The sequence below is a fragment of the Lathamus discolor genome, chromosome 5 (assembly GCF_037157495.1).
Source record: "Lathamus discolor isolate bLatDis1 chromosome 5, bLatDis1.hap1, whole genome shotgun sequence".
NCBI classification, from domain to species: Eukaryota; Metazoa; Chordata; class Aves; order Psittaciformes; family Psittacidae; genus Lathamus; species Lathamus discolor.
The window spans coordinates 38692375-38718825 of NC_088888.1; the positions used below are offsets into that span (position 1 = coordinate 38692375).

Below are 26451 nucleotides of genomic sequence, written 5' to 3' on the forward strand. Positions count from 1 at the left end.
AAAGAACAGATGCAAGCATCTAAAATCAACTTTTGAGAGCTTACTGTATTCATTTACTAATTCTAATATGTACACTGGAAATGAGCTCTTAGTTATGACTGCATGACCATTTTGTAGTGCTGTATTGTCCAAATTTGTATTTATAGCAATGAAACTTAAATATAGTAGAACACAGGAACCTTACCAAACAGCACAGATTATGAAGCATGCAGTGTAAATGAACATCATGTTATTTAAAAAACAGGATTATGATTCTTTTAGCATCACATCTGCATGTTGCTGCTGCAATAACTTCTTAAAACTAGTTTCAAAGATATACTCGAATTTCATAAAAATAAATGACATGGCAAATTCAGTACAGAAGTCACTACTGACTCTTCTGACAGGACATAACTCTTCCAACAAAGCTCTAGAAAGGCATCTATTCTCAATTACATTTCTGTTGGCAAACAATAGAAAACAGTATCATATTTCATTTTAATAATTGATAACGTAAGTATTCACAAGTAATTGTGCTCTGAAAACTATCAGTATATTTTGAAGTTAAAAAATAAAACAAGTAAAATGGGTACGGTACTTAAATCACATTCTGAAATTTTATCTTGCACTATTAATCATAGAATGGTTTGGGTTGGAGGGGACCTTAGAGATCACCTAGTTCCAACTCCCCTGCCATGGGCAGGGTCACCTTCCACTAGATCAGGTTGCTCAAAGCCCCATCCAACCTGGCCTTGAACACTGGCAGGAATGGGACATCCACAACTTCTCTGGGCAACCTGTGCCAGTGCCTCACCACCCTCATCACAGTTGAGAATTTCTTCCTAATATCTAATTTAAATGTATTTTCTTTCAGTTTAAAGCCATTTTGCCTTGTTCTGTCAGTAAACGTCTTTGTAAATAGTCCCTCTCCAGCTGTCTTATATGCTCCCTTCAGGTATTAAATGTCTAAAAAATGCAGCATGATAAAATACTGTTCTTGGTGCTGAAAATAGCATAGTAAACCTGTTATGTCAATTTGGCCTTCTTGTTCAACCAGCCACTGTAAGTTTGCATTTCACTGAATGGTAAACGAATGCTGACAGAGATGATATGAAAGAAACTTACTTTGAACTTGGCTCAAGTAACATACTAAGTAAATTTGCTAGCATCCATTCCATTCCAGGTTGTCTCTAATATTAAAAAGGAATAAAGTGCAGAGATGCTGGGAATCAAACATTTATACTGCAGCAATTTACTTCTCTAGTAATTTCTTCTATTGCCATTTTTAAGTTGCTCATATTTCCAAAATAATTCTTTAACTATGTCCAGTATTTTAACCTGCTATTCTAAAAGTGTAATGACAGTAATTTATAATAGTATTTTACTTAACCTCTAAAGGATGTCAATTATTTATGAAAATTTAGAAACCAAAACTGTTTAGAAAATGATAGGGAATAATGCAAAGACAGAAGTAAATATATCTATTCTTCCAAATAAAATCTCTTTTACTATGCTCAAAGGTGCTGTGCCACAAAAGCCTTATTCTTGGTGCAGTGTTTCCTTTTCCTGTCTTGCCCTAGATCTGGCTGTGCTAAGCTGTTTCCATGCACAAAGGAATCAGAAAACAATATTCATTTTTAGGGAAAATAGGGGTTTCTTTTCTGCCAATTTAGCATGCTAAAACAGCTCCTCCCAAGTGTAAAAGTAGAAATCTTTTCATTCTGGTCACATTCCTGATTGACATGACTATCGGAAAGCAGTAGGAAAGGTAAAGGATATATATGGATGGATGGATGTTCTTGTGAAAAGTGGACTTGAATCACTTCAACAGAAGAGAATCAAATCTAGACCTTCCACTTGTTAGCCAAAATCTTTAAACACTAGTTTATTATATAGAAAGAAGCAACTGTAGCAGTGGCACAGGAGCAAGTCATGATTTCATTTGTTCAAAGAATACTGGTAGCTGTTTATTCTCTGGAAAACTCTTTAATCTTTTGACTTCAAGTGAATGAGGGTACCTCACTGTACTTCTAAGCCAGAGATGATGAATCTAAGTTGATGTGATACCATATGACACCATATGTTTCACATTTCCTATTGAATAGACACAAGAGGCACCTCTTCAGAACAGAAGTTTTGTGGATTATCTTTTTTTAGCACTTATCCTCGAGATGCTATATACAGAGCTTAGTGACTAAGCTGCAGATTCCATAGTCCTCCTTGAGAATTCAAGAGCCTAAAATTTAGGATTGCATTCTACGCCCATGACTGAGATTTGCAAAGGATGATGGCAATGCCTAATCTAACAGCTGGTACCTGGTTCAAGAGGCAGTGCAAAACCACAGGGTTTTTGAAAGCGGGGAAATATCATACAATCATCATCGCGGGGTAAACCAGACTCAAGAGAAGGACTTTATTGTTGGAAAAGAGCCAAGCAGTTATATTTCTCTTGAGACTGGATAAGGAGAAATAAATCCCAGTAACAGATGATTACAATGACATTTTATATTTGAGAATAACTCATGTTATGCCACACCAAATTAACAAATATTTTAGGAACTGTATTCTATGGCAGCTTCCCAAATACAAAAATCTATAGGAATCATCATTTATCTTTTATAGGTTTGCATAAATCTTTACCAGGGTTATTCCAGTTATGCTAATCATAGAACTTTAAGTAGAATGGTAACTGCGATTAATCCTCAATTTTCCTTTTCTTGCCTTTTTAGCTCTACTAAACTTCATAAGTATGTCTTGATTTACAGTATTTTCATTGATGTAACATGTATCTCAGTACAGGATATGCAATTAGCCTCTAAGAAGATTTCAAGAATATATTTGTCCGAGTGACTACTATTTGAAGAAATGCTCTAAAACAGCAAGTTGAAATTAGATCTACAGAGTAACTGAAGATCATTCTTTCTCATATACAGCTGAGTGAATAGCTTATTAGAAACTGCTACATTGAGATCCTAGAAGCAGCAGAATTCAGCATGAATGCAATACTCCTTTTTTTTTTCCTCACTGACCACTTAAGAATGTCATATCAAAAGAAAGAAGCTATTTGGACAGTCAGTTGCTTAGCACCCTCAAAATTACAAGTATTCATAAATGAGAAAATATACATTTAATAGTGTTTGCAAGCAGATTCATTCTGAATAGTTTAAAGACAGTGAAATGGCAGGAAAAACATCCTTTTTTTTAAATAATTCTTCTTTTTTGGGTTAGATAGAAGGAAGAAGCTCTTTACTGTGAGGGTGGTGAGGCACTGGAACAGCTTGCCCAAAGAAGTGGTAAATGCTGCATCCCTCGCAGTGTTGAAGGCCAGGTTGGACAAAGCCTTGGACAACACGGTCTAGGGTAAGGTGTCCCTGCCCATGGCAGGGAAGTTGAAACTAGTTGAGCTAAAGGTCCTTTCCAACCCTAACTATTCTATGATTCTATGATTCTTATTTAACAAAGCAGTCATCTAAACAAGCTAGTGATTCAAAATCAGGGCCAGTCGTATGTCTCAATCCTTGAGTATGCATAGTTATTTTACATGTTGTTAACTTTTGTAACCTTTATAAATGAAGGCAATAACATGTGTTCAAAGAAAGAGTTATGCATGCTTTCCTTAATTGGTAATTTCACTATAGAATCATCAACTAGAATTTGAAAAGTACAGAAATATAAATGTATATTCAGCTTGAGTTTTATTCCTTTATGACAGCAATTTATGTGTCAATATCTTAAAGAAATTATAAAAAAAAAAATAGGGATAGGTGCAGAAATGTAGCACAGAATTAAGAAATTAAGGCAGAAACTGAAAGGACATTGTTCAGATAAAAGCCCCCACCTTATTTCCAGGCACCTATGAACCAATTTTTTTTGCTTTTTCCACAATGACAGTTGGTTTTGAAACCTTCTAATTCTGGTCAATTCTACTAAACAATGGCAATCAAGCACTGGGGTTCTTGTGAGATTTTTAATATTGTCATATGAATAATCCTCCCTAAAATTGCACACACACACACACACACACACACACACACGTACATATAAGACGATTATATGAACTACTCAGAGCTATGAACTAATCTTAGAACACTGGCTTAGGACTTCAATAATTTATATATATATATATATATTTTTTTTTTACTAATAAAACATTCCAATGTGCCTGATAAGGAAAAAAAAAGAAGTTGAAATAAAAATTCTCAACATAAGTTGATCCAACATTGAAATAATTTACATTTGGAGGATAAAGATAATGACAGAGTAGTCGAAGTTCTGTTTTTCCAAAAGTAAGGTACCTTTTCTCAGAAGAAATGTTGCTGCTTATGATCCATTTTAGCTGCCTCCATTTAGAATTAGTATTTTTAGAGAAAGTTTGTTTAATCATTGTTAGCAATATAGTCAATCAAAAGTTTATGTAAGATTTTTTCGTAACTATTTTTAAGACCACATATATTCTTAGTATAGAAACTGCATGTCAGGTTTTAAAAAACTCAACATTTACAAAAAAATAGTAATCTAATTTTGTAACTGAAGGTTTCAAATACTGCCTTTCTTCACTGAAACTGTAATGTAAATATATATCAAATAGTCTTCCACTTACAGAAAAGCAACAGAAGTAAAAATTGTTGCTTGTAGTAATGATTAGTTACTGTCTCTTGATAGCTAGAAAAGCCGTAAACATGCATACAGCATCCTGTTTAAATTATTTATGTGTATATCTTTAAAAAAAGAATTTTAAAACAATTAAGTGTACTTTGGCCTTAACAAACTCAGTAAGATATCACACAGCTCTATTTTAACCCCTGGGCTCCAGGAAAGGAATTGGTACCCTAGATTTCCTGTTTAGTTATCCCTTTGGAATGTTAAATAACCCTTTAAGGGCAGGTTTAAACAATTCTACAGTGGCAATATAGAAAAAAAATTGTCCTAAGAATAGGGAAACTTCCAAACTACAGTTTCCTAGTGTTTTGTACTCTCTCCCACAGTAACCAACATCACAGTAATCTCATGCCTTATGACCTTGCCTTGTTCACAGTTTGTTTCTCTCTCTTCCTTTGGAAACTAGGTTTAAAAGCACAGAAAACATTTTTGTGGAAAGAAAGGTGGATCAACAACAACAAAAAAATCATTTGGAAGCATATTCTAGAGAGCATACACACAAGGAAGTGTGTCATATTCTTAAAATATGTGCTGAAAGTAGCCTGTTCTGCAGTCAGGAAGAAAGATGGAAGCTGAACAACCAGCAAGTAGAGTGGGTAGAAGAAAAATGCTACAATATTAAAAACTGGTGGCTTGAGTCATAAGAAAGGACAGCTAACTCACAGCTTTTCTATTCTCAATTTGCCTCTTTAGAACTACTGAACAAAAATGGAACAAGATCTGTGAACACCATTAGCCAGAAGTACAGTGTAAATAGTATGAATCACAATCAGACAAAATGAACAAAGCTTTATGCTATGAAGAATTCTGCAAACTTCAAACGAATGAACGTGCAAAATTCATAACTATTATGATCTGATAAATGTAATGCTAAATGCATACAGTAAAGATGTAAATGCAAGGGCAGTCATCACCATAATGAGTTTGAGTTACGTTATTTTTATATAACAGGAACTTTAATATGTTTTCTATAATTTGCTTTGTTTATAACTTAGCAGCTTAGAATTTTACAACCAGAAATTCTTGTCTTCATTGCATGCATGGACACAGCAATGGTAAATAAACTTAGACATTTACTTAATTAATCATTATTATCATCAGCATTTTATGGTTAAATAAATTCTAGCATTCCTGAACTATTTTCCCAAATAACTGAATTTGACATGGACAGATTTCTAAAATATTAACTTCCCAGATGCTTGCTTGTTAGATTTCATGACATTTGTATACATACAGTGATTGAGCAAAAGATTTTAATGTTGCAAAAGAAAGTAGTAATATAAAACCAGCAGATTTACTATTCGTAGAATTATAGAATGTTTTGGGTTGGAAGGGACCTTAAAGATCACCTAGTTCCAACTCCCCTGCCATGGGCAGGGACACCTTCCACTAGACCGGATTGCTCAAAGCCGCATCCAACTTGGCTTTGAGCACTTTGAGGGATGGAGCAGTCACAGCTTCTCTGGGCAACCTGTGCCAGCGTCTCACCACCCTGACAGTGAGGAATTTCGTCCTTATATCTAATCTAAATCTTCCCTTCCTTCAGCTTAAAAACATTTCCCCCTGTCCAATCAGTACATGCATTTGTAAGAAGTCCCTCTCAGATTTCCTGTAGGCCTCTTTTAGGTACTGGAATACTGCTATAAGGTCTCCCCTGGAGCCTTTTTTTCTCCAGGCTGAAAAATTTTATAGAAAATATAAAATAATAAAACATAAAAATGCTGTACATGCAATCTCTTTTCTGACCCTTCTGAATCTATCCTGATGACTAAACAATAAAAATAATTGCCCTACAACATTATTAAAAATATATATAGCATACTATAAATGCATAAAGAAGCAGCAATTATGGTATTATGAGCAATCTGGAATCTGCCATTTCCTAATTTTGGTATATGTTACAACTATTACAGTATTTGTTCCTATGTAATCATACTTACGTGCTTTTTTAAAGGAAAGAGCAAACAAACAAACAGTTCTACCTGTGACAAATGAAAACAACTCACTGCACTCTCTTTTTCTCCTCCACCTCTCACTGGTTTTTTCGTGATATTAAGATACGTTCATGACCACATGACACTTGTATCGGAGGCAGAAAAGGAGGAAAAAGGAAGGGAAACTATATGCAGGAAGAAAATGCCCTGCGCATGGGGAAACACTTACTGGGAGTGGGAACTGAGCTTTTTTCCTTCTGCAGACAGTTCTATCACAGGTAGGATAAAGCCAAGTTCTGAAGACATTACAGTTTGGCCTGTTTTGGCTCCTGTCCCAACCCTTCCAGTACAGAGCAGCTCAGATTGCTCTTAAGCACTCGCTTCAGCAGAGAGGCCTGTCTGCCTTCAAGTTTTGGTTCAGTATTATTCTGGCAGTTGGCCACAGTTGTTTTGCACATAAAACAGGAAATCTCAACATTCAAGTTTATGTATCAGCCAAAGCTGAAGAGAATTTTATGCTGTAAAAACCACACCACAGCCTGAAGGTTTTATTTACAACAAAGATCTGCGAACACTGCAAATATGACAGCTTCTCGAGGAAAAGAATGTAAGAATCTATTAAAATGGAAAAGGTTATGCCATCTAAGTATTAGGGTTGCTAGCAACGCCCCTATTAGCTAACAAGCTATGCTATGAAGGCTGTAAGAAGAGGGAACACAAGAAATACTGCCATTATGAACTCTTTCTTTTAAAAACCTGTAACTAGGGAAAAACAATCTTTGGGCTAAATTTTCTCATACTGATGGCTTGGCTTCACGAGCAAAGATTTGGGAAGGGCTTTACCCATGCTTACTACAAGCACAATGATCAAGGGCATGTGGGATATGCAAATCTGGTTGGAAAAAGAGGGTGCTTAGGCAAACAGAAAGTGTCCAACCAGGACTGTCATCTCCTGGGCAATCTTGAGCGACGCATGCGCTGGTCTGCCCACATGCAAGGTTGGATCTGCAGCTTCCAGTGCACCTTGTCACCTGCTGTTTCGACTCTCACCTGTCCATACAGACAAGTGTCAGTAATCCCTTCCACCCTGCGCAGTGGATTTTTTAGGTGAGGCACAGCGTGCGCAGAACTGGCGCCACCCTTTACACCTGAGGTTTAGCTGCCACGGCCTATCTAGCTAGGATGGTGACAGCAAAGTCCTCAGGTCATAGGTTTTGTAAGAGTGTCCTTCTCTTAGATGGAAGACCTTACAAGGCTAGACGAGAGCCATCTCCCCAGGTTTGAAGATAGGAGTTTTCCTTCTATGAGGAAGGCCTGTCTTCGCTAATGAAGATTCAGGAAGGGCTTTAACCCACGCATTCTGAACAAGACTGTCATCTCCAGGGTCAATTTTGAGGGACCGATGATGCAACAGCACAACATCAAGTGTCTAGGCGTGATTCTGACTTAGAGGTGTTCAGTCATAAGCCCGCAGATGGTAGCCTCGCAGCAGTGGCTCCTCAGCCAAACGCACACACCAGGGATCTGAACCTGCGGTTCCTCTCGTACTGAGCAGGACTACTATCGCAACAACACATCCTCAGTAGGGTAAAACTAACCTGTCTCACGACGGTCTAAACCCAGCTCACATTCCCTGTTAGTGGGTGAACAATCCAATGCTTGGTGAATTCTGCTTCACAATGATAGGAAGAGCCGACATCGAAGGATCAAAAAGCGACGCCACTATGAACACTTGGCTCATGCCAGTTCCATGCTAAAAGGTTAACCTCTTTAAAATACTTAATAATTATCTCTGCACATCTATACAATGTAATTAGTTATGTAAGCACGGTAATATATAATGATAAATTTGCTTTAAGATTGCATACACATTTTCTCACTCTTGTCTGAAAATGCCTTAGTTTGGTTTTTAAATTAAACAGAAATTTATTTATATTTGTAGAGGCATCTGTATCAAGTGTCTGCATAACTACATGTATTTATAATTTAGCAACATATTCTATATAGTAATACATACCATATTAAACATAACTAGACACATATTAAAAATCAGGTAGACCTGTGTTGTGAAGGTGCTCCACTGTGAGAAGGATTATCCCAACACATGTAAGCACACCCTGTACCAGCATTCACTGAGCTGACACAGGTAGTGGAACCGTCAATAGGACTGCAGTTTCTGGCAAAGAAGTGTTCATCTGATTCCCCAGTACTAACTTCAGAAACTTCCCTGTACTGCACTTCATGCTACAGCAGCAGGAAGTTTCACATTCATGCTCATGCTGAAATCAAATTTATGAAGCACAGGAAAGTAACAGCTTCCATGCATCTGGGGAAGAACAACCCCATGTACCAGTACAGGTTGGGGGTTGACCTGCTGGAAAGTAGTGAAGGGGAATGGGACCTGGGGGTCCTGGTGGATAGGAGGATGACCATGAGCCAGCAATGTGCTCTTGTGGCCAAGAAGGCAAATGGCATCTTAGGGTGCATTAGAAAGGGAGTCCCTCTGTTCAAGAAGGACAGGGAATTGCTTGAAGGAGTCCAGCGCAGAGCCACAAAGATGATTAAGGGAGTGGAACATCTCCCTTATGAGGAGAGGCTGAGGGAGCTGGGTCTCTTTAGCTTGCAAAAGAGGAGACTGAGGGGTGACCTCATTAATGTTTACAAATATGTGAAGGGTAGGTGTCAGGATGATGGAGCTAGGCTTTTTTCAGTGATATCCAGTGATAGGACAAGGGGCAATGGGTGTAAACTGGAACATAGGAAGTTCCACGTTAACATCAGGAAGAACTTCTTTACTGTAAGAGTGACAGAGCACTGGAACAGGTTGCCCAGGGGGGTTGTGGAGTCTCCTACACTGGAGATATTCAAGGCCCGCCTGGACAAGTTCCTGTGTGATGTACTGTAGGTTACCCTGCTCTTGCAGGGGGGTTGGACTAGATGATCTTTTTAGGTCCCTTCCAACCCTTGGGATTCTGTGATTCTGTGATTCTGTATCTTAGTTTCTTTTTTTTTCATTAAATACTTGTGTAAAAGCCTTAAAACTGCAAACTCTAATGGAACTCTATACCCACCACCTAAATCCTGTAGAAGCATAGTAAGTGATCAAGGAAACATTACTAAAAGAAAGAGCATTATAGTAAGTATATTATTCATAAGTTACTTTGAGTATAATTAAAATTAATATTTTGATGAAGATGATACATTTTTATTTATCATGCTGAAGTTTTTATAAATAATCTCAAAACATAATATTTTTTAATATTTAAACAAAAAGACCTCATTCTTTAGCAACATTTGGAGAAAATACAGACAGAAGCTCTAACATGTTAACATTCTGTAATGGAATATTAGGCTTTTTTAGCCCTACTTACATTTTACCTTATTCACAACAGTAGAGAAAGTTGTGTATACATGATTACTATTTGCTGAGTTAGGTTGGTGTCTCTATTTCGCTCTGAGTTACCACACAAGCCATCATTATGATTGACTTTCCCTAAATTTTTTTTAAGTGTTTAGAGTTAATTCCTACAAATTAGCCTATAATAAAGCGGAATGGATCATTATCTATACAACTGCTTAAATGCAATGATGTTTTACAATAGGAACTTCAAACCATAGGGTTTAAACATTATTATTTTACTGATTTGGAGGTAAGTTTCAGATTTCATTAGAAATTTGAACATAACTTTTTAAAATAAAATGTGGAGGGTTTTGGAAAGATGGTAAAATTGAAGAAGATTAACCACTGGCCTTTCCTTTACTGAATAATTTTCTGACAACCATGCAACTCCAGAAGTCTGTAAGATGTGACCCATTAAACATGCAGAAAAGTTGCTTGATGCATTTTTCTTCTAAATATTATTTCAAATGAAATTAAAATACGATACTTCCTCTCAATTCTGCTTGATTCAAGCACATAAACATTTTTTTATGCAATGTGATCTGATTACCAGAGATAAAGTCCTGAATGTGAATCACACACTGTGAAAAATGTTATTCAGCATTTCATAGAAACACTTAGTCTGCAAGAATTTAATAACAGAAGAACATCTTCACTATGCTAGTTATTATGAAGTAATAACTTGGAGAATTAGTAACACTTGGCTTCTGCCATGTAGCTCTAGGGATTCTTTGTTTAATTCATATTCACTGTAATTTGTTGCTCAATTATACCCCTGCTCACTTGTAACTGCTGTCCTTTTGGTCAAAAGCAAACCAAAGGTCCACTGTACACTGCCACCATCTTACTATAACCACTGAAATAATAATGAAAGAATGGCTAATATGATTATACAGTGCTGAAACGTTATACAGAAGGCTGCTACTCTTTATACCTAATAAGTCAGACTATCACAAGAAGTCAGACTGTAATGATAGAAAAAGTAAAGAGTAAGTAATTCTTCACCTAGGTTTGTTACAGAATAAAGACTGGTTACCAAACTTTTCCACGTTTTTTCTACTTACGTTCCTATACATGACAGATTTTATAAAATTCTAATGAAATCATGTTCAGAAGGATGACAAAAAGCATAAGGCCAACTTCCAAAGAATAAAATCAACAGAAGCCAAGATATACAATAGTACATTAAGCTTGAGAGGTTACACATACAAGTTTTTTTCATTAAGGAGAATGAAGGAGATAACAGAGCCACTTTCTGGAGTTATCTTTCTTCTACAAAGTTTAATAAAGTAGGTCTGGTTTACCTGATGGCTGAAAACTGAATTTTCCAGTGATGTTGGTTAATTTATTCATCTAGCTTTGTTCTAACTTACCAATATAACAGTATATTCAGCCAACATCATTCTAATCACCATCAAATATAATTACAATAATATAGCTAAGTAGCAGGTACCCATCTGTCTTTCTCCACACAGAAAAGCCAATTATTTACAAGTTCCTTCCAGCCTAGATCCTGGAGTGAAAAATAGCTAGTATTCAAATGCCACAAAACTGTGAAAGCATTTCAAACACTGCATTGTATTATTTATAAGGGCCGTTAGAATGCTGAAATTGTACTTGTATTGCATAACCAGAAATCTACATAATCTAGAAATGCATAGTAAAACCTGTGTGGCCCTACTAATAGTAATTATATTGCTAATCCTTCTTGCATCATGGAAATATTATTGCATATATTTTTTAATTGAAGTTTTATATAATAAGTATAGAAAAGCATGCACAATTTCAGGAGTAATAATAGATATAAGATACACTGGTTATAGAGCAATAATAGTGATATAAAAAGTCAGATTTATAGTCTTTATATTCATCACACTAGGATATGCGATTTGGCCCTTCAAGAAATAGTACAGAATGAGATTATATTAAAATACAGTAAAAGATAGTATAAAAGTAGTGAGTCAGTTGATTCTTATTCTCAAGGATCAGGGACTTGATGTAGAAGTGAGTTTATGCATGTCCCATGTTCTTAATGAGATGGAGACATCCATAAATGTGTAGCATGGCATCTAATGCCATTTGGCAGTCTACATCCCTATCACTTCAAGTAAGTTCTATGAGGAACCGACCACAATGAGGGTAGAAGACGGTGGACTGTTGGCCCTGAAGAATAGAAGTTAGCTGACCAACTACAGGGTTGAAGCATTCTTTAGGGTTCAGCACTGAACTATTTAACATCTCAAGAAGCTGGACTATGGGACAGAATGTATCCTGAGAGACTTCGCGAACAACATCAAATTTGGAGAGGCATTCACAAATGTCTTGACAGGAATTTCAAAGTTCAGCAATAGTAAAAGCAAAGTTCTGCACTGGACCAGTTCAGGCCAGGAATGTAGCAGAAAAGAGTAGGCAGTTTAGCAGAAAAGCTCTTGGGGATCCCTGTGAACAACAAAATGAACAGTTGTATACCCTTATGACAGAGATAAGACAACTGCATCCTGGGCTACATCAAAAGCATTGCAGGAATTCAGCAGTCCCCTTTATTTGATGTGAGACTATATTTAGGTCACATTTCTGACTCACCAGTACAAGATAGATACTGATGTATTGGAACAAGGCTTGTGGAAGTCCACCAATACGAAGAGAGGGCTGGAGCACGAATCTTGAGGAGAGACTGAGAGAAACAGTTTGTTCAGCTTGAAGAAGAGGAAGCTTAACAAGATTTCTCATTGCTGTCTGCAGTTACTCAGCATGAGAGCACGGTAGAGATGAGTGAAGCTCTTCCCAGAGATGCAACAAAAAGAGAAGAGGCAATGGTCACAAACTACAATAAAGAAAATTCTGACTAGACAGTATAAAAAACTTTTCACAACGAAGGCAGTCATTGGAACAGGTTATCCAAATACGATGTAGAATCACCATTCTTGAAGACAATCAAAGCCCATCTGGAGAAAGCTGTGAGCAGCCTAATGTAATCTGAACATAATCTGAATCTAGATCATATTTTTTAAACCAACATGAAAAATTAGTTGCTAATGCTTAGGTTAAAAAAATCTTTTTAGTCAAAATGTTCCGTTCAGCTACTACATAATACAGCATTTTATTTTTGGGTAAAAATTATCGTAAAAAAATAATTAATTAAAAACAAACCAACATCTTCACAGAATTTGAATTCTCTGCCAGTGACCTCAATCTGGGCAGTCAGGCTTTCAGACTTCGTAACAGCTTTCATAGCGCATTCGTTTTGCTTGTGAACTATTTCCTCTCTGGCACGGCTAAGAGGAAGATATCCATGCTTACTTCATTAAAACTATCAGCAGTGTTTGACACTGAAGATCAGCATGTGCTGCTGACTTGCCTGGGAGACTGGCAGAAATGAGTCAGCCACCCTGAACTGGATAGGTCATTTCCTATCAGTCATCTTCAAGACAATTCTGAGCAGTGGTTTCTTTTCACCAATATGAAAATGGGATGATTTTGCCTTTTTTCTTTTTTTACATTCCATTAAGGTTTTTATATACTAATTCTGAAAATATCGAAACATCTACTCAAACCTTTAGCAAAAGCATGTTGGGTTTTGGTTTTTTTTTGGGGGGGGTTGTTTTTTTTTTTTTTAGATTAAAGAATTATATTTTTATAGCTGAGTTTTGGTTTCAGCACAAACAGAAAATCATACTGTCCTGAGAAAATAGGCAGCATAAACACATGACTCATAAAAGCAAAAGAAAAAAGGCTTATTGATACTTGTTCCATACTCTGTACTCTTCATAGTCAAAGTGTTGAGCTATCAGTTTCTTTTCAGTTTTTGGTAGCCCATGCAAAGCATATCTAGTCATTAAGAAGTAATATTTTAGTGTAGTACATGAACCTATTTAGAACACTAAATTAAAAAAAATTAAATATACTCTGACAAAATGAAATTAAGTATCCAGTATGCATTCCTATGCCAGTACTAAAATTCTGGTTTCTTGAAACCTATAAAAATTACCACAGCTTTCACCAAGACATTTCATTTAGCACCTTACGATAAATTAAAGTTGTCACTAAATATTTATGTTTCATAACTCTACTAACTGAACTTACAGATTACTGAATAAACACTTTTTAAAAAAATGCAAAATGGATTCTTATCAATGTGGTAAGAATTTATTATCCTATGATACCATCTTACCTCTATCATTCATACCATTTTATCTCTAAAATAAAGTAAGTTTTCTAATGGTAATTCTCCATAAAATGCCTCTTCCTGGAAGAATTCCTATTATTATTCTTCCCAAGATACAGTATTGTACACAAGAGCTGGGAAATTAAGTAGTACTTCCATCTTATAAATTGTCCTTTACCTACATAAGTAGCAAAAACACTTCAGTCTCACAGATTTACTCATATTGAATACATAGACTACAAACCCATATTTTATATTAATGGACATTGCTCAAGTTCTTGTCTTGCTCTCAGTCACATGTGAACACAGATATTGGGTTTATACACAAAGCAGTTGTTTCCTCCATACCTTTTATTTTTATCTACCACTTCGGTCTATTTCAAGAACTTACTGTTGCGATTTTCATTAATACTACACAAATGTTTTCTATAATAAACTCTTCAATACACATTAGAATGTTTAGTCTTATTGGAAGCTTTGCAGTTGCAGTCCTTGACTGCATCTCTGCAAACGAACAGTGATACATGATTACTAGTTTTCTGTGTTAACACATGTATGTTATCAGAAGACATTTAGTAAAGCTTGATAAAAGTTTCTTAAGTAATATGTATGTTTCTAGTATTAAATTAAAATCAGGAGGTTAAACAAGAGGACCAAATAAACAACAATGTATTTAGTAGTTAACTACAAAGCTTAGTAACAGATTCTTTAACTTTTAATTATGTGGAATAACACCTACAAGTTAAACGTGGAAGCCAGAAAGCTGGACAGATGTTTCTCCTCTATCATCACAGGAAAACTTCAGCTTTCTAATGAAGTGACAAAAAGGATCTGCTTCAGATATTCTGATTCTACAAGAAGTTCTGCATTGTGCTGCTGATGCACCCTGCTGTCTACTTTGGTGACACTACCAGTCACTTCACTGGGAAAACACTGAAGTCTCTAATGTTTCTGTAGTTCCAAATGTGAAGTCTAGTGTCTGGGTAAGATAGTTTATTTTTGCAATAAAATTATGTAAGTAAGTTATTAAGTTTTCAGACAATTTGCTTCATCTTCAAGCAACGGTTTCTGATTGAAAGGAATTCAATCTTTTTCTTTCTTGTATGATTCACTTGCGATATTGCAATATTGCAAAATTGCAATTTTATTTAGTTCCTTTGTTATCTCTTCTTTTTTCTTCCTGGCAAATAGAACGAATACATATGGGTATCCTTTCTAAAACAGCTTCATAAGGAAACAAAGCTTATGCGTCTATGCTGTGTGTACACTTGCCTGCCTTCATTCCTAAAGAATGTGTATCCATTGGTCATTTTCATCTGAATTTGAGAAAAAGGCAGATTTCAAATATAAAGTTGCCTTTATGTTTTATGGAAATACAAAAGAACAGATAAAGAGTTCTGCAACCAAAAGGTTTGTCTCTTATGTCATTAGACACCAAATACCTTATTAAATATCAGCAGGAAAAGCTTAATTGTGATACTGATCTATAAAAAAAAAACCCAAAAAACCAAAAAAAACAACCCCAAAAACAATAAACCCTGCAGGATACCAGCCTTTGTTAGTGCAATGGTTTTTTTCCAACTTTGTGGGTTTTCATGTAATGCATAATCTTCCAGTGATTTGGCTGCAAATGTCACACAGCTTTAGAGAGTCATTTTAGAACCACAAGAACCACGGCAATATTTATGAAGGTCTCCCTCAGAAACACATCTTATTTCCTTTCCTTGGAAAAACATGATGCAAAATGATCATTTTAATCAGACAGTTTGAAACTTGCAAGAAAAGAAGATGCCATAATGGCTTCTTCAATTGGTATCTTATGAAATACTTTGTCTCTAAGAGTGGGTCTGTGGGACCCTGAAGTAAAGTCAGCATACATCTAAAAGTCAGAGAGGGATGAAGAAAATCATGAAACAGAATGCAGAAAGGAAGAATAAAGAAGCCTGAAAGTGCAGGCTAAATGGATAGTGCTAGATACTACAGAATTTCCCCATATAATGAACATATTACACTACTAACGTAATATTTGCATTACAATATTTTCTAGATACCGAATCAAAGACTTTTGCCCTATTGAGTCACACAATACAAACTCAGAGTGAAAAATACAGTCCAATAATTCACACCAGCCCCCAACATCAGGACAATTCAAGGAGTCTAAATTAGGCTCTGAACCCAGGCACCTTCAACTGGTTGTTGAAGAGAATGAGCTACTTCAGCAATTCAAAAAGATTAACTGCTAGGAAGACATACTAAATATCTACAGGATGCTGAATACAGGGATATATCTGAATTGCCATTCCTCTTTGGAGTTCAGTCACTTGAATCAAGACTATAAAATTGGTATGAATACCGATTGAAAATGCAGACCAGGAAATTCTTTTCCAAAGACTAAAAAGTTTTGGGAAGATCCCCTTAAATAATATTTCCATTTTTGCATATTTGTTTAGGAGTTAGAATACAAGCTTGGGAGGCAATAACTTTGTTCATTTTTCTTTGCAGTTCACAAAATTTCAAGTCTACAACGTTCACTTCCCAGCAGCATATCGTGATAATCCAACTGCAAAACTATCTTTGCCCAGTAGGCCTCACAAGTTAAGAATGTGTGAATTAAGATTTTAGAACTTCTTACACAAGGGAGTCTACCTCCCATTTAGTGGGGAGAGCATTCAGTTAGAAGTCAGCTGATGTGTTAACTTAAAACTTGAAAATGAACTTAACTTAGAAATGAAGAATATTTAATAACATACAAGAACAAGAGCTCATAGTGTTCCACTTCCCAAAAGCAAAAGAACAAATAGGATGAAATGCACCAAATAATCACCTAAATGCTACTTTAAGACAGCCTGATAAAGAACAACTTAAGGAATATCAAACATGGGGAAAAAAAATCTGGAGTTAACTGATTTATTAGTGGCAATTTTGTGATTACATGTGCAAATGTATTTTAATTTACCCCTCCAATACACACTTTGTTACTACTGTCTAGTGGAACACTGTAGAAGAGGAAGAATTGTTCTATTGCTAGTAATTAGCTATTTCTATTCTCACTTAACCTGAGAAAAATTTCAATTCTATCCCATGACAGGGAAAAGTTAAAATGACAATTCAATGTAACCCTGCTAAAACCCAGCAATTTCCTCAACAAAATTTATATCGAAACATGTTGTATACTATTGGCAGGTACAGTATTGTCAATGTCTGACACATAGTTAACATTACTGATATAAAGATTCATTTGTCAGATGACAGTAGAAAGAAGAGTTTATGAAAGCTCATGTAAACTTAAATATGTAACTCACTTATTTCGACTGATGCAACTGAACTTATTTTGCCTTTTTAACGTGTTAAATGTTATACAATTTTAGTGCACTGTCTGAATTCTTCATATTGGATAAACAACTGGATGACCAAAAGCCTTCAGTTGCTACCAAATAAAATATTAAAACTTAATTGTTGTCCTAAATAATAATATCATAATACATGTTAAGCATGTCCTAAGGCATATTAGAAGCTCATAAACTAATCATGACTTAAACAGGTTTTAGGTAGAAGTTTGAAGCATGCTAAAACTTCCGTGGATTTTTGAAGATAGTAATCTCCCTGTAAGTGGCTGTCTAACGAAAATATTTACACAGTGAAATTAGACTATTTTATGGTAAATACATATAAGTCTGGACTACAGATTTCTAATCATATTGCATTGGTTAAATTAAGTATTGGCACCATTTACAGATAAAATGGACTCTCTGAGGTCACCATTGCCTTAGAGTTGCATTGCTTTCTAAAAAACGCATCTTCTAGCTCACCTAGAAGTTCCACCTTTCATGCAGAGACCACTTTCTGAATTTGACTGACTATATTAGACAGGAGACCAAATCAAGTTGTATGAATTGTTCCTCTGACCTCAAACTATGAATCTAAAACCTGACAAAATAAATGAAAGGCAAAAAAATTAGAAGGACATAAGAAGAGTTAGTAAAACACTGTATAAAAGATGTAAAAAAAATCAGCTATTACAGGTACACTTCCTGTGAAAAATATTTTTCTCAGCCATACCTTACAAAGCTGCAATTTAAAAGTATAATTAGCTCATTCCTTTGAGATTTTCTTTACAGTAAAAATTATGTCTAGAGTATTCTAAGTTACGGGTTGAAGCACTAACAGTACATTGTCTAAAAGGTTTCTAGCCACGTGAAACTGCTCTCCCTGAAAAAACCCACAAACAAAACAAAAACCAAACAAAAAAAAAAAAAAACAACAACCAACGTTGACCATTATTGCAAAAGAAACCAACTGATAAAAAAAAAAAACAACAACCCAGCACATCTGGAGGGTAAGTAAAGACAGAGAAAAAGTGAGCACAGAGGAATGAATAAGAGGGCAGAGAGAGATCAATAGGTCTGCTCTGGGAAGTAGTAATATATGCTTTCAACTTCTGTGGAAAACAAGGTTTATCAAATTCTGTCTACCAGTCTCAGTAAAGTATGCCTGCACCTTTGCCTAAACTGTTCTAGCTGAGAAGATATCCGATATAAAACGCCGTCACGTTAAATCATTAGCTATAGGACAGTAAGAAAAGCTAGGGCATAATTTATTTTTTCTAAAGATTTAAATGTAGACCACCAGTCTTTTCTAAGTAGGTATACAAACATAAGTCTTGAAACAGAAACCTCTTTCGACCTGCTGGTCATGCTCCTTTTGATGCAGCCCAGGATACGGTTGGCTTTCTGGGCTGCAAGCACACACTGAAGCCGGCTCATGTTCATTTTCTCATTGACCAGTACCCCCAAGTCCTTCTCCACAGGGCTGCTCTGAATCTCTTCTTTGCCCAATCTGCAGCTGTGCCTGTGATTGGTCCAACCCAGGTGTAGGACCTTGCACAGGGAAAACAGCCATGGGAGACATTACTGTGGGGATCTGTTACAGGCCGCCTGATCAAGGAGAACCTGTGGATGAAGCACTCTACAGACAGATAGGAAAAGCCTCACGCTCGCAGGCCCTTGTTCTCATGGGGGACTTCAACCACCCTGACATCTGTTGGAATGATGGCACTGCACGGCACAAGCAATCCAGGAGGTTCCTCGATTGTGTGGAAGACAACTTCCTTCTGCAAGTAATAGAGGAGCCGACAAGGAGAGGTGCCATGCTTGACCTCGTGCCCACCAACAAGGAAGGGCTCGTTGAGAATGTGGTGCTCCAGGGCAGCCTTGGATGCAGTGATCACGAGATGGTCGAATTTGAGATCCCCAGGACAGTGAGAAGAGCGTGTAGCAAGCTCACTGCCCTGGACTTCAAAAGAGCAGACTTTGGCCTCTTCAGGAGCTTGCTTAGTAAGGTTCCATGGGATATAGCCCTGGAGGGCAGGGGGGCCCAAGACTGTTGGTTGATATTCAAGGATCACCTGCTACAAGCTCAGGAGTGCTGTATCCCAACTAGAAGGAAGTGTGGCAGAAGGGCCAGGAGACCTCCTTGGATGGATAAGGAGCTGCTGAGGAAAATTCAAAGGAAAAAAGTGGAAGCAAGGACAGGCGGCCTGGGAAGAATACAGAGATGTTGTCCAGGAAGCTAGGGACCAGGTTAGGAAGGCTAAGGTCCACTTAGAATTAAACTTGGCCAGGGGTGTTAAGGACAACAGGAAGGGATTCTACAGGTACATAGCAAACAAAAAAAGACTAGGGAAAACGTAGGCCCCCTGAGGAAGCTCTCGGGAGAACTGGCTACACAGGATTTGGAAAAGGCTGAGGTTCTGAATGACTTCTTGGCCTCAGTCTTCACCGGCAAAGGCTCTGACTGAACCACCCAAATCTTAGAAGGTAGACGCAGGGACTGTGAAAATGAAGACCTCGGGCCCACAGTAGGACAGGATCTAGTTCAAGACCATCTTAAAAATCTGAACGTGCACAAGTCCATGGGACCTGATGAAATCCATCTGCGGGTCCTGAAGGAGCTGGCGAATGAAGTTGCTAAGCCACTGGCCATCATATTTGAAAAACCGTGGCAGTCAGGTGAAGTTCCCAACGACTGGAAAAAGGGAAATATAACCCCCATTTTCAAGAAGGGGAAAATGGATGACCCAGAGATCTACAGACCAGTCAGTCTCACCTCCATGCGTGGCAAAATCTTGGAGCACATTCTCCTGGAAGGCATGCTAAGGCACATGAAAAACAACAAGGTGCTTGGTGACAGCCAGCATGGCTTCACTAAGGGAAAACCCTGCCTGACCAATTTGGTGGCCTTCTATGATGCGGCTACAGAACTGATGGATAAGGGTAAAGCAGTTGATGTCATCTACCTGGACTTGTGCAAAGCACTTGACACTGTCCCACACGACATCCTTCTCTCTAAATTGGAGAGATATCAATTTGATGGATGGACCACTCAGTGGATAAAGAACTGGCTGGATGGCTGCACACAAAGAGTTGTGGTCAATAGCTAGATGTCCTGCTAGAGACCAGTAATGAGCGGTATCCCTCAGGGATCGGTGTTGGGACAGGTCTTGTTTAACATCTTCATCGCTGACATGGACAGTGAGATTCAGTGCACCCTCAGCAAGTTTGCCAATGACACCAAGCTGTGTGGTTCGGTTGATACGCTGGAGGGAAGGGATGCCATCCAGAGGGACCTTGACACACTTGTGAGGTGGAATGATGCCAGCCTCATGAAGTTGAACCATGCCAAGTGCAAGGTCCTGCACCTGGGTCGGAGCAATCCCAGGCACAGCTACAGGCTGGGCAAAGAAGAGATTCAAAGCGGCCCTGCAGGGAAGGACTTGGGGGTGCTGGTCGATGAGAAAATGAACATGAGCCGGCTGCAGTGTGTGCTTGCAGCCCAGAAAGCCAACCGTATCCTGGGCTGCATCAAAAGGAGCATGATCAGCAGGTCGAAAGAGGTTATCCTGCCCCTCTACTCTGCTCTTGTGAGACCTCACCTGGAGTATTGTGTACAGTTCTGGTGTCCTCAACATAAAAAGGACATGGAACTGCTGGAACAAGTCTAGAGGAGGGCCACGAGGATGGTCAGGGGATTGGAGCACCTCCCGTATGAAGATAGGCTTAGAAAGTTGGGGCTGTTCAGCCTGGAGAAGAGAAGGCTGCATGGAGACCTCATAGCAGCCTTCCAGTACCTGAAGGGGGCCTATAGGGATGCTGGGCAGGGACTCTTTATTAGGGACTGTAGTGACAGGACAAGGGCTAACGGGTTAAAACTTAAACAGGGGAAGTTTAGATTGGATATAAGGAGGAAATTCTTTCCTGTTAGGGTGGTGAGGCACTGGAATGGGTTGCCCAGGGAGGTTGTGAGTGCTCCATCCCTGGCAGCATTCAAGGCCAGGTTGGATGAAGCCTTGGGTGGGATGGTTTAGTGTGAGGTGTCCCTGCCCATGGCAGGGGGATTGGAACTAGATGATCTTGATGTCCTTTCCAACCCTAACTATTCTATGATTCTATTCTAGGGCGCACTCAATCCCACTGTCTATGTCAGCGACAAAGATGTTAAACCAGAGCAGTCCCAATACCCATCCCTGAGGGACACCACTTGTGTATCAAGGAATCAACTGTTGCTGGGATGCACCACTCTGTCTTTCACAGTATTTTTTCTACTGCATTGTCTAGAAATTGTATCAATATATGAAAAGTATTGTTTGCTACTGTTTTTTGGCCTTGCAGCAATTTTCATTTCAAAATGGCTAAGAAAACTTAATGAAAAAATTAAAAACTTCCTGACCTCTTCAAAGCCTTACCAGGTTACTTCAGTTAAACATAGACCAGGTATATATATAAACTGGAAGTACAAAATGGGAAAAGAAAGAAAAGTTACATTTTTCAGGTACAAACTCCAGTTCTCTCTGCCTGTAATAAGGCAACAACTGGCTTCAGCACATCAGCATATACGCTTGGGGAGCACAGCCATAGCAAAACCCACATTGGGCTAGTGATCATCAGGTTCCACTCTGGAAAATTACATTTAATTCCTCTCCTTTTTTCCCAGCTTTCTTCCACTACTTTCTCTAATGCGAATGCCACTATGCTACCCCTCCTGTCTCTTTCACCCACTTAAAACATCCAATGTCATTTATATAGCAGTCATCTATATATCAGTGACAAGAGGCGACTCTGAGACAAGGGACAGCATCCAGAGGTTGACAGCTACAGATACGGCCTGCTGCTTCAATTCCTCAGAGCATTCATTGAGTACTCAGCAGCAGTAATCACTGTGCACTAGTAAAAGCAGACCATATAAGAATTAGCAGCAGTAGGGATCTCAGATGTTAAGTATGTATTGCTGCTACCCAGCTTACTCAGTTGTATTTATAATGTCAACTTTACATTTACAATGTATTTAACTATACAACTATTACAACAATATGATGTTCTACTGGGTAGTTCTAGAGGTATAGGAAATGCTGACTTTAGATAATTCCCTACTCAGCAATTTGATAGTTTAAAATCTTGTTCTGAGACTCTTGTATTACCTATTTGCTATTTTTTTTTTATTCTGAATTTCTACGCTTGCAGCCAAACACCTGAAAACTGCCCACTTCATTTAGTGAAATACCAGACAAAGATACGGACACACTCATACCACCAAAGGATTTTAACTTGTATGAAATCTGTAAACACTTAAGACCTTTCCTCTCATGTACATAAAAAAATTGTCTGCCATTTGCTCTTGTATATGTTTCAGTTTGCAAAGTCTAAAAGTTGCATTCCAATTCAAGAATTGACAGAATTTGACAATTATCTCTATAATTGTCTCCAGTTAGAATACTTTATTCATTAGTTCATAAAAAGTGGTTAGTGGAAGAGTCTTGAAACATCACTATTACAATGCTTTAAAATCAATTTACATTTACCTCCTTTAGGTACGAAATTTAAAACCTTCCAAGGTATTTTTCTATGTAATGAATCCTGAAATGTCAATCAAAAACATGAAATGGAGTCTAATTGATGATTTATTAACTATTTTAAGCATTACGACTGAATTACAAAAAAAAAATGGCTTACTGGAGGTTCAAGTGCGCAACAGATTTTCATACACAAGCCGGCACAATTTCTTCATGCTTGAACATATCAAGCAAATCTTATCACCTTAGCACTACAACTATGAACAATACAAACTTCTCCTCACATCTGCAAAAAATAAGGGCTGATTTTAAAGTATTTTAATATAACAAGGGCAGTATGATTAAACCATGTAAGTTACAGCTGGGAAACATAATATGAAACACAGGCTTTCAGAAGACATTATGGTCTTAAGCATTTGTATTTTTCCTGCATATTCTGTTTTACATTGTACTTCAATGTGATCATTACAGTAAAAACAAGCATGGAATTGGAAAGGAACATAATTTTATGAGGGGAAATAAAAACCTCCTTGCACTGAAGTTTTTCATTTTTGGATCTAATGCAACTGAAGTGCCTCATCAATTCAGTTACATGACTGTGCGCTGGCACAGAGGAGGTACAGGTAATGTGGCAGAAGCATTCAGAACTGTAGCAGCCACAGCTTCTGTTAGCTTACTGTTACTGAACTGTTGGTCAAGCCTGCACTGCCATGAAAAAAAAAAAATAAAATTTATATATAAAAATCTGAGCTCTTTTTAATTGAGGTTTAACCACTTTAGTTTACTAGATAGCAATGCAAAAGCTCATACTGTCCAGGAAAGAAAACCACACCTTTCAATGCTTAAATGCCTGCAGAATTACCCTGCTGGAACTCAGTTTTGTAACTGATTTTAAATGAATTAAGACCTCAGTGTTGCTGAGAGGGACATTCCTACCCACACAGCTTGCACTGACAACATATTCCTGCTTCCCCATGCATATGTTACCAGCTGTTAGATCTGATACAGCCTCCTGTGTAGTTGGGAGAAAAATGCAAAAGGGGAGACAGAAGCATGCACTTAGGAAGGATGGCAGGGCAGAGGAACTTCATGGTAGCAGCAGCTTTGTTTGCCTCAATTCCGAAGACTGCAGTTGGATGCTATTAAACAGGCTGCAGGATTTTTCAGCAGGATCATCTCTTGATCAGTTAATATTGTACAAATGTGGGCACAGTAAGGGGCAGCAGAAATAAACAGCCTGAAACAGGAAGACAGGACTGCCTTCCAGTGCACTGACAGTTTAAATTGGCTCATAGTGTTCACTAAAATATACTCATAGATTGTACAAAATTGCTAAAGTGGAGCAGTTCCTCCAAGATGGACATACTACTGGCCAAGTTGTTTATCAAAACATTCCTTTAACTTGACACCTACTTGCTCCAAAATGTACTGCCTTTGCCAATAAATTAGCTAATATAATAGAAAGGTAAAACCTTTTTCTTTTAAACAATGCTTTAAAAATGCCTTAAAATCAGATCAGAAACTGTTACTGCTACAAGGTAAATAAAGTCATTTTAGTAGCACAATATGGATGAATATAATGTTGAATCACAAGTTTCAGAATGTAAATAAATCCCATTATCTCTATGGTTAGGATAAAAACCTTGCTATGACTTCTTATAAAAGAGCAAAGGGTAAGAAAGTCTTTCTCAACACACATTACTGACAATGGCTTGAAAGAGGAGTTTAAACAACAGTTGAGAATTCATTCCAATACATACAGACTGTAGACTCCAAAATGAAGGACAGAGGGATGAAAATCTGAAACTGCAATCTAAATAACTTCCTTTTTCTACTTCGAGCAATTGAACCTTGAACTGTGTCCAAATATAGAAAAATACAATTGAGGAGTTCAAGCATAAGGTGTGCTCATTAGTTCATAGATTTACATGTCAAATATCTGCATTCTGTACTAGCTGAAACTTGTTTTATTCCTAAAATCTTACAAAAGTAGTCAAATAAAACATTATAAAGCAATTTCAAAGGCCTTTACCCTAGTGTTTTCTCTCATGTACCTCTAAATTTGTTGGGGTTGTTGCTGAAAGTGAAGCTTGCTGGATCAATTCATCTTTGTCTTTAAACTAACAGTTCGAGAACTAAAGTTTGTTTCCAGTTTAGTGTTCTCCTATATTGAGTGGAAGCTTTTTATATTTTTAGGCTTATTTTTAAAAGAAATGTATTTGCTAGATCTTAGCTAGCCTATGTGATATTCACATTTAATTTTGTACCACAGCATGCCAGAATATGAAAACACTTTCAAATAATACTACAGTATCATTTGACAGCATTTTGCTAAAATTGAGGTTTGCTAAAAGTGAGCCTTGCACACAGTTCTGCAGGCTGTCGATACAATGGAACATGCACTGCCAATACAAAACAACACAAAAGAATTGTGGTACCAAATCAATATGCTTGGAGTTGAAGCAACGCCACTTCCACAGGCACAGGCAGTTACCTTACAATAATACTTCTGTAAAGTCTGAAGGCAATTTCAGCAACCAGCAAATTCCAGATTAAGTTTTAGCAACTCACACGCCTACCTGACATGCTTTATCCTCAGCTCCAACTTGCTATGCTTCCTGGACACATGACAGCAAATTAATTAACATCACTTCTATGCTAGCAGCAAACATACCACGGTGTTTTTCATCATAGCTTTAATCGTGAATCCCTCGGAGACCTGCTGCTTGTTTTTCTTCACATGCCCCAGGGGCTCCTGGAGCTGAGGGCTCCTACCACCTGCGGGCTTTGAGGGGCCTGAGCCCTCCTTCTCTACCATTTCGCCACCTGCCTCCACCACAGCAAGATGGAAAACGCAGACTGGAAAGCAAAGAAACAAACATCAACGCCGCGGACCCACTAAGTTAGAAAAAGCAGTAGAACTGCCTCTGTTACCTTGCCAAGCAGCGACACCCTCCTACACCCCCCTTCCCGCGGTTTCCCTGCCCCTTCAGTCTCCTTCGGCACCGCCACTCGTCCATCCCCGACCCTCCACCGCCATCGCCACCGCCACCGCCACCTGCTCATCCCGACCCGCCTCTCCCTCACCTCACCGCCGCTGCTCCCGCACCGGGATCGGGCGGCGGTCGTCACCGGCCACCGGCTACCACCGGCGCTAACACGCGTCCCCGGCCTCGCAACCGTCACTAGGCAACGCGTCAACAACCCGCCGCCTCTGCCGGCGGGCGCCACGCGCGCCGGGGGGAAGGACGGGGTTAACCAGAGACACCCCAATGGCAACGCTCCCCCCGCGCTGCCCACCAGCAGGTGCACTCAAAAAGCGGGGCGGCTCGACAGCAATTAACACGAAGTAATTAACACGGTGGCGGTGGGGGGGAGAAGAAGCGGTGACTTGAGGAGAAACGGGCGGTGTGAAGAAGCTAGAACTACGTTACCCAGGGGGCCTTGCGCACCTTTCCCCCACAGCACT

The 26451-nt window shown here is 38.2% G+C and overlaps 1 protein-coding gene across 1 annotated transcript in view; it reads right to left on the bottom strand.

Annotated features, from left to right (window-relative positions):
- PACRG (parkin coregulated) overlaps positions 1 to 26451 on the bottom strand; it is a 240920-nt gene that overhangs the window by 214265 nt on the left and 204 nt on the right. Inside the window, 1 exon segment of the mRNA XM_065680444.1 lies at positions 25657 to 25841. Within this exon segment, the coding sequence (XP_065536516.1) occupies positions 25657 to 25841 (185 nt within the window).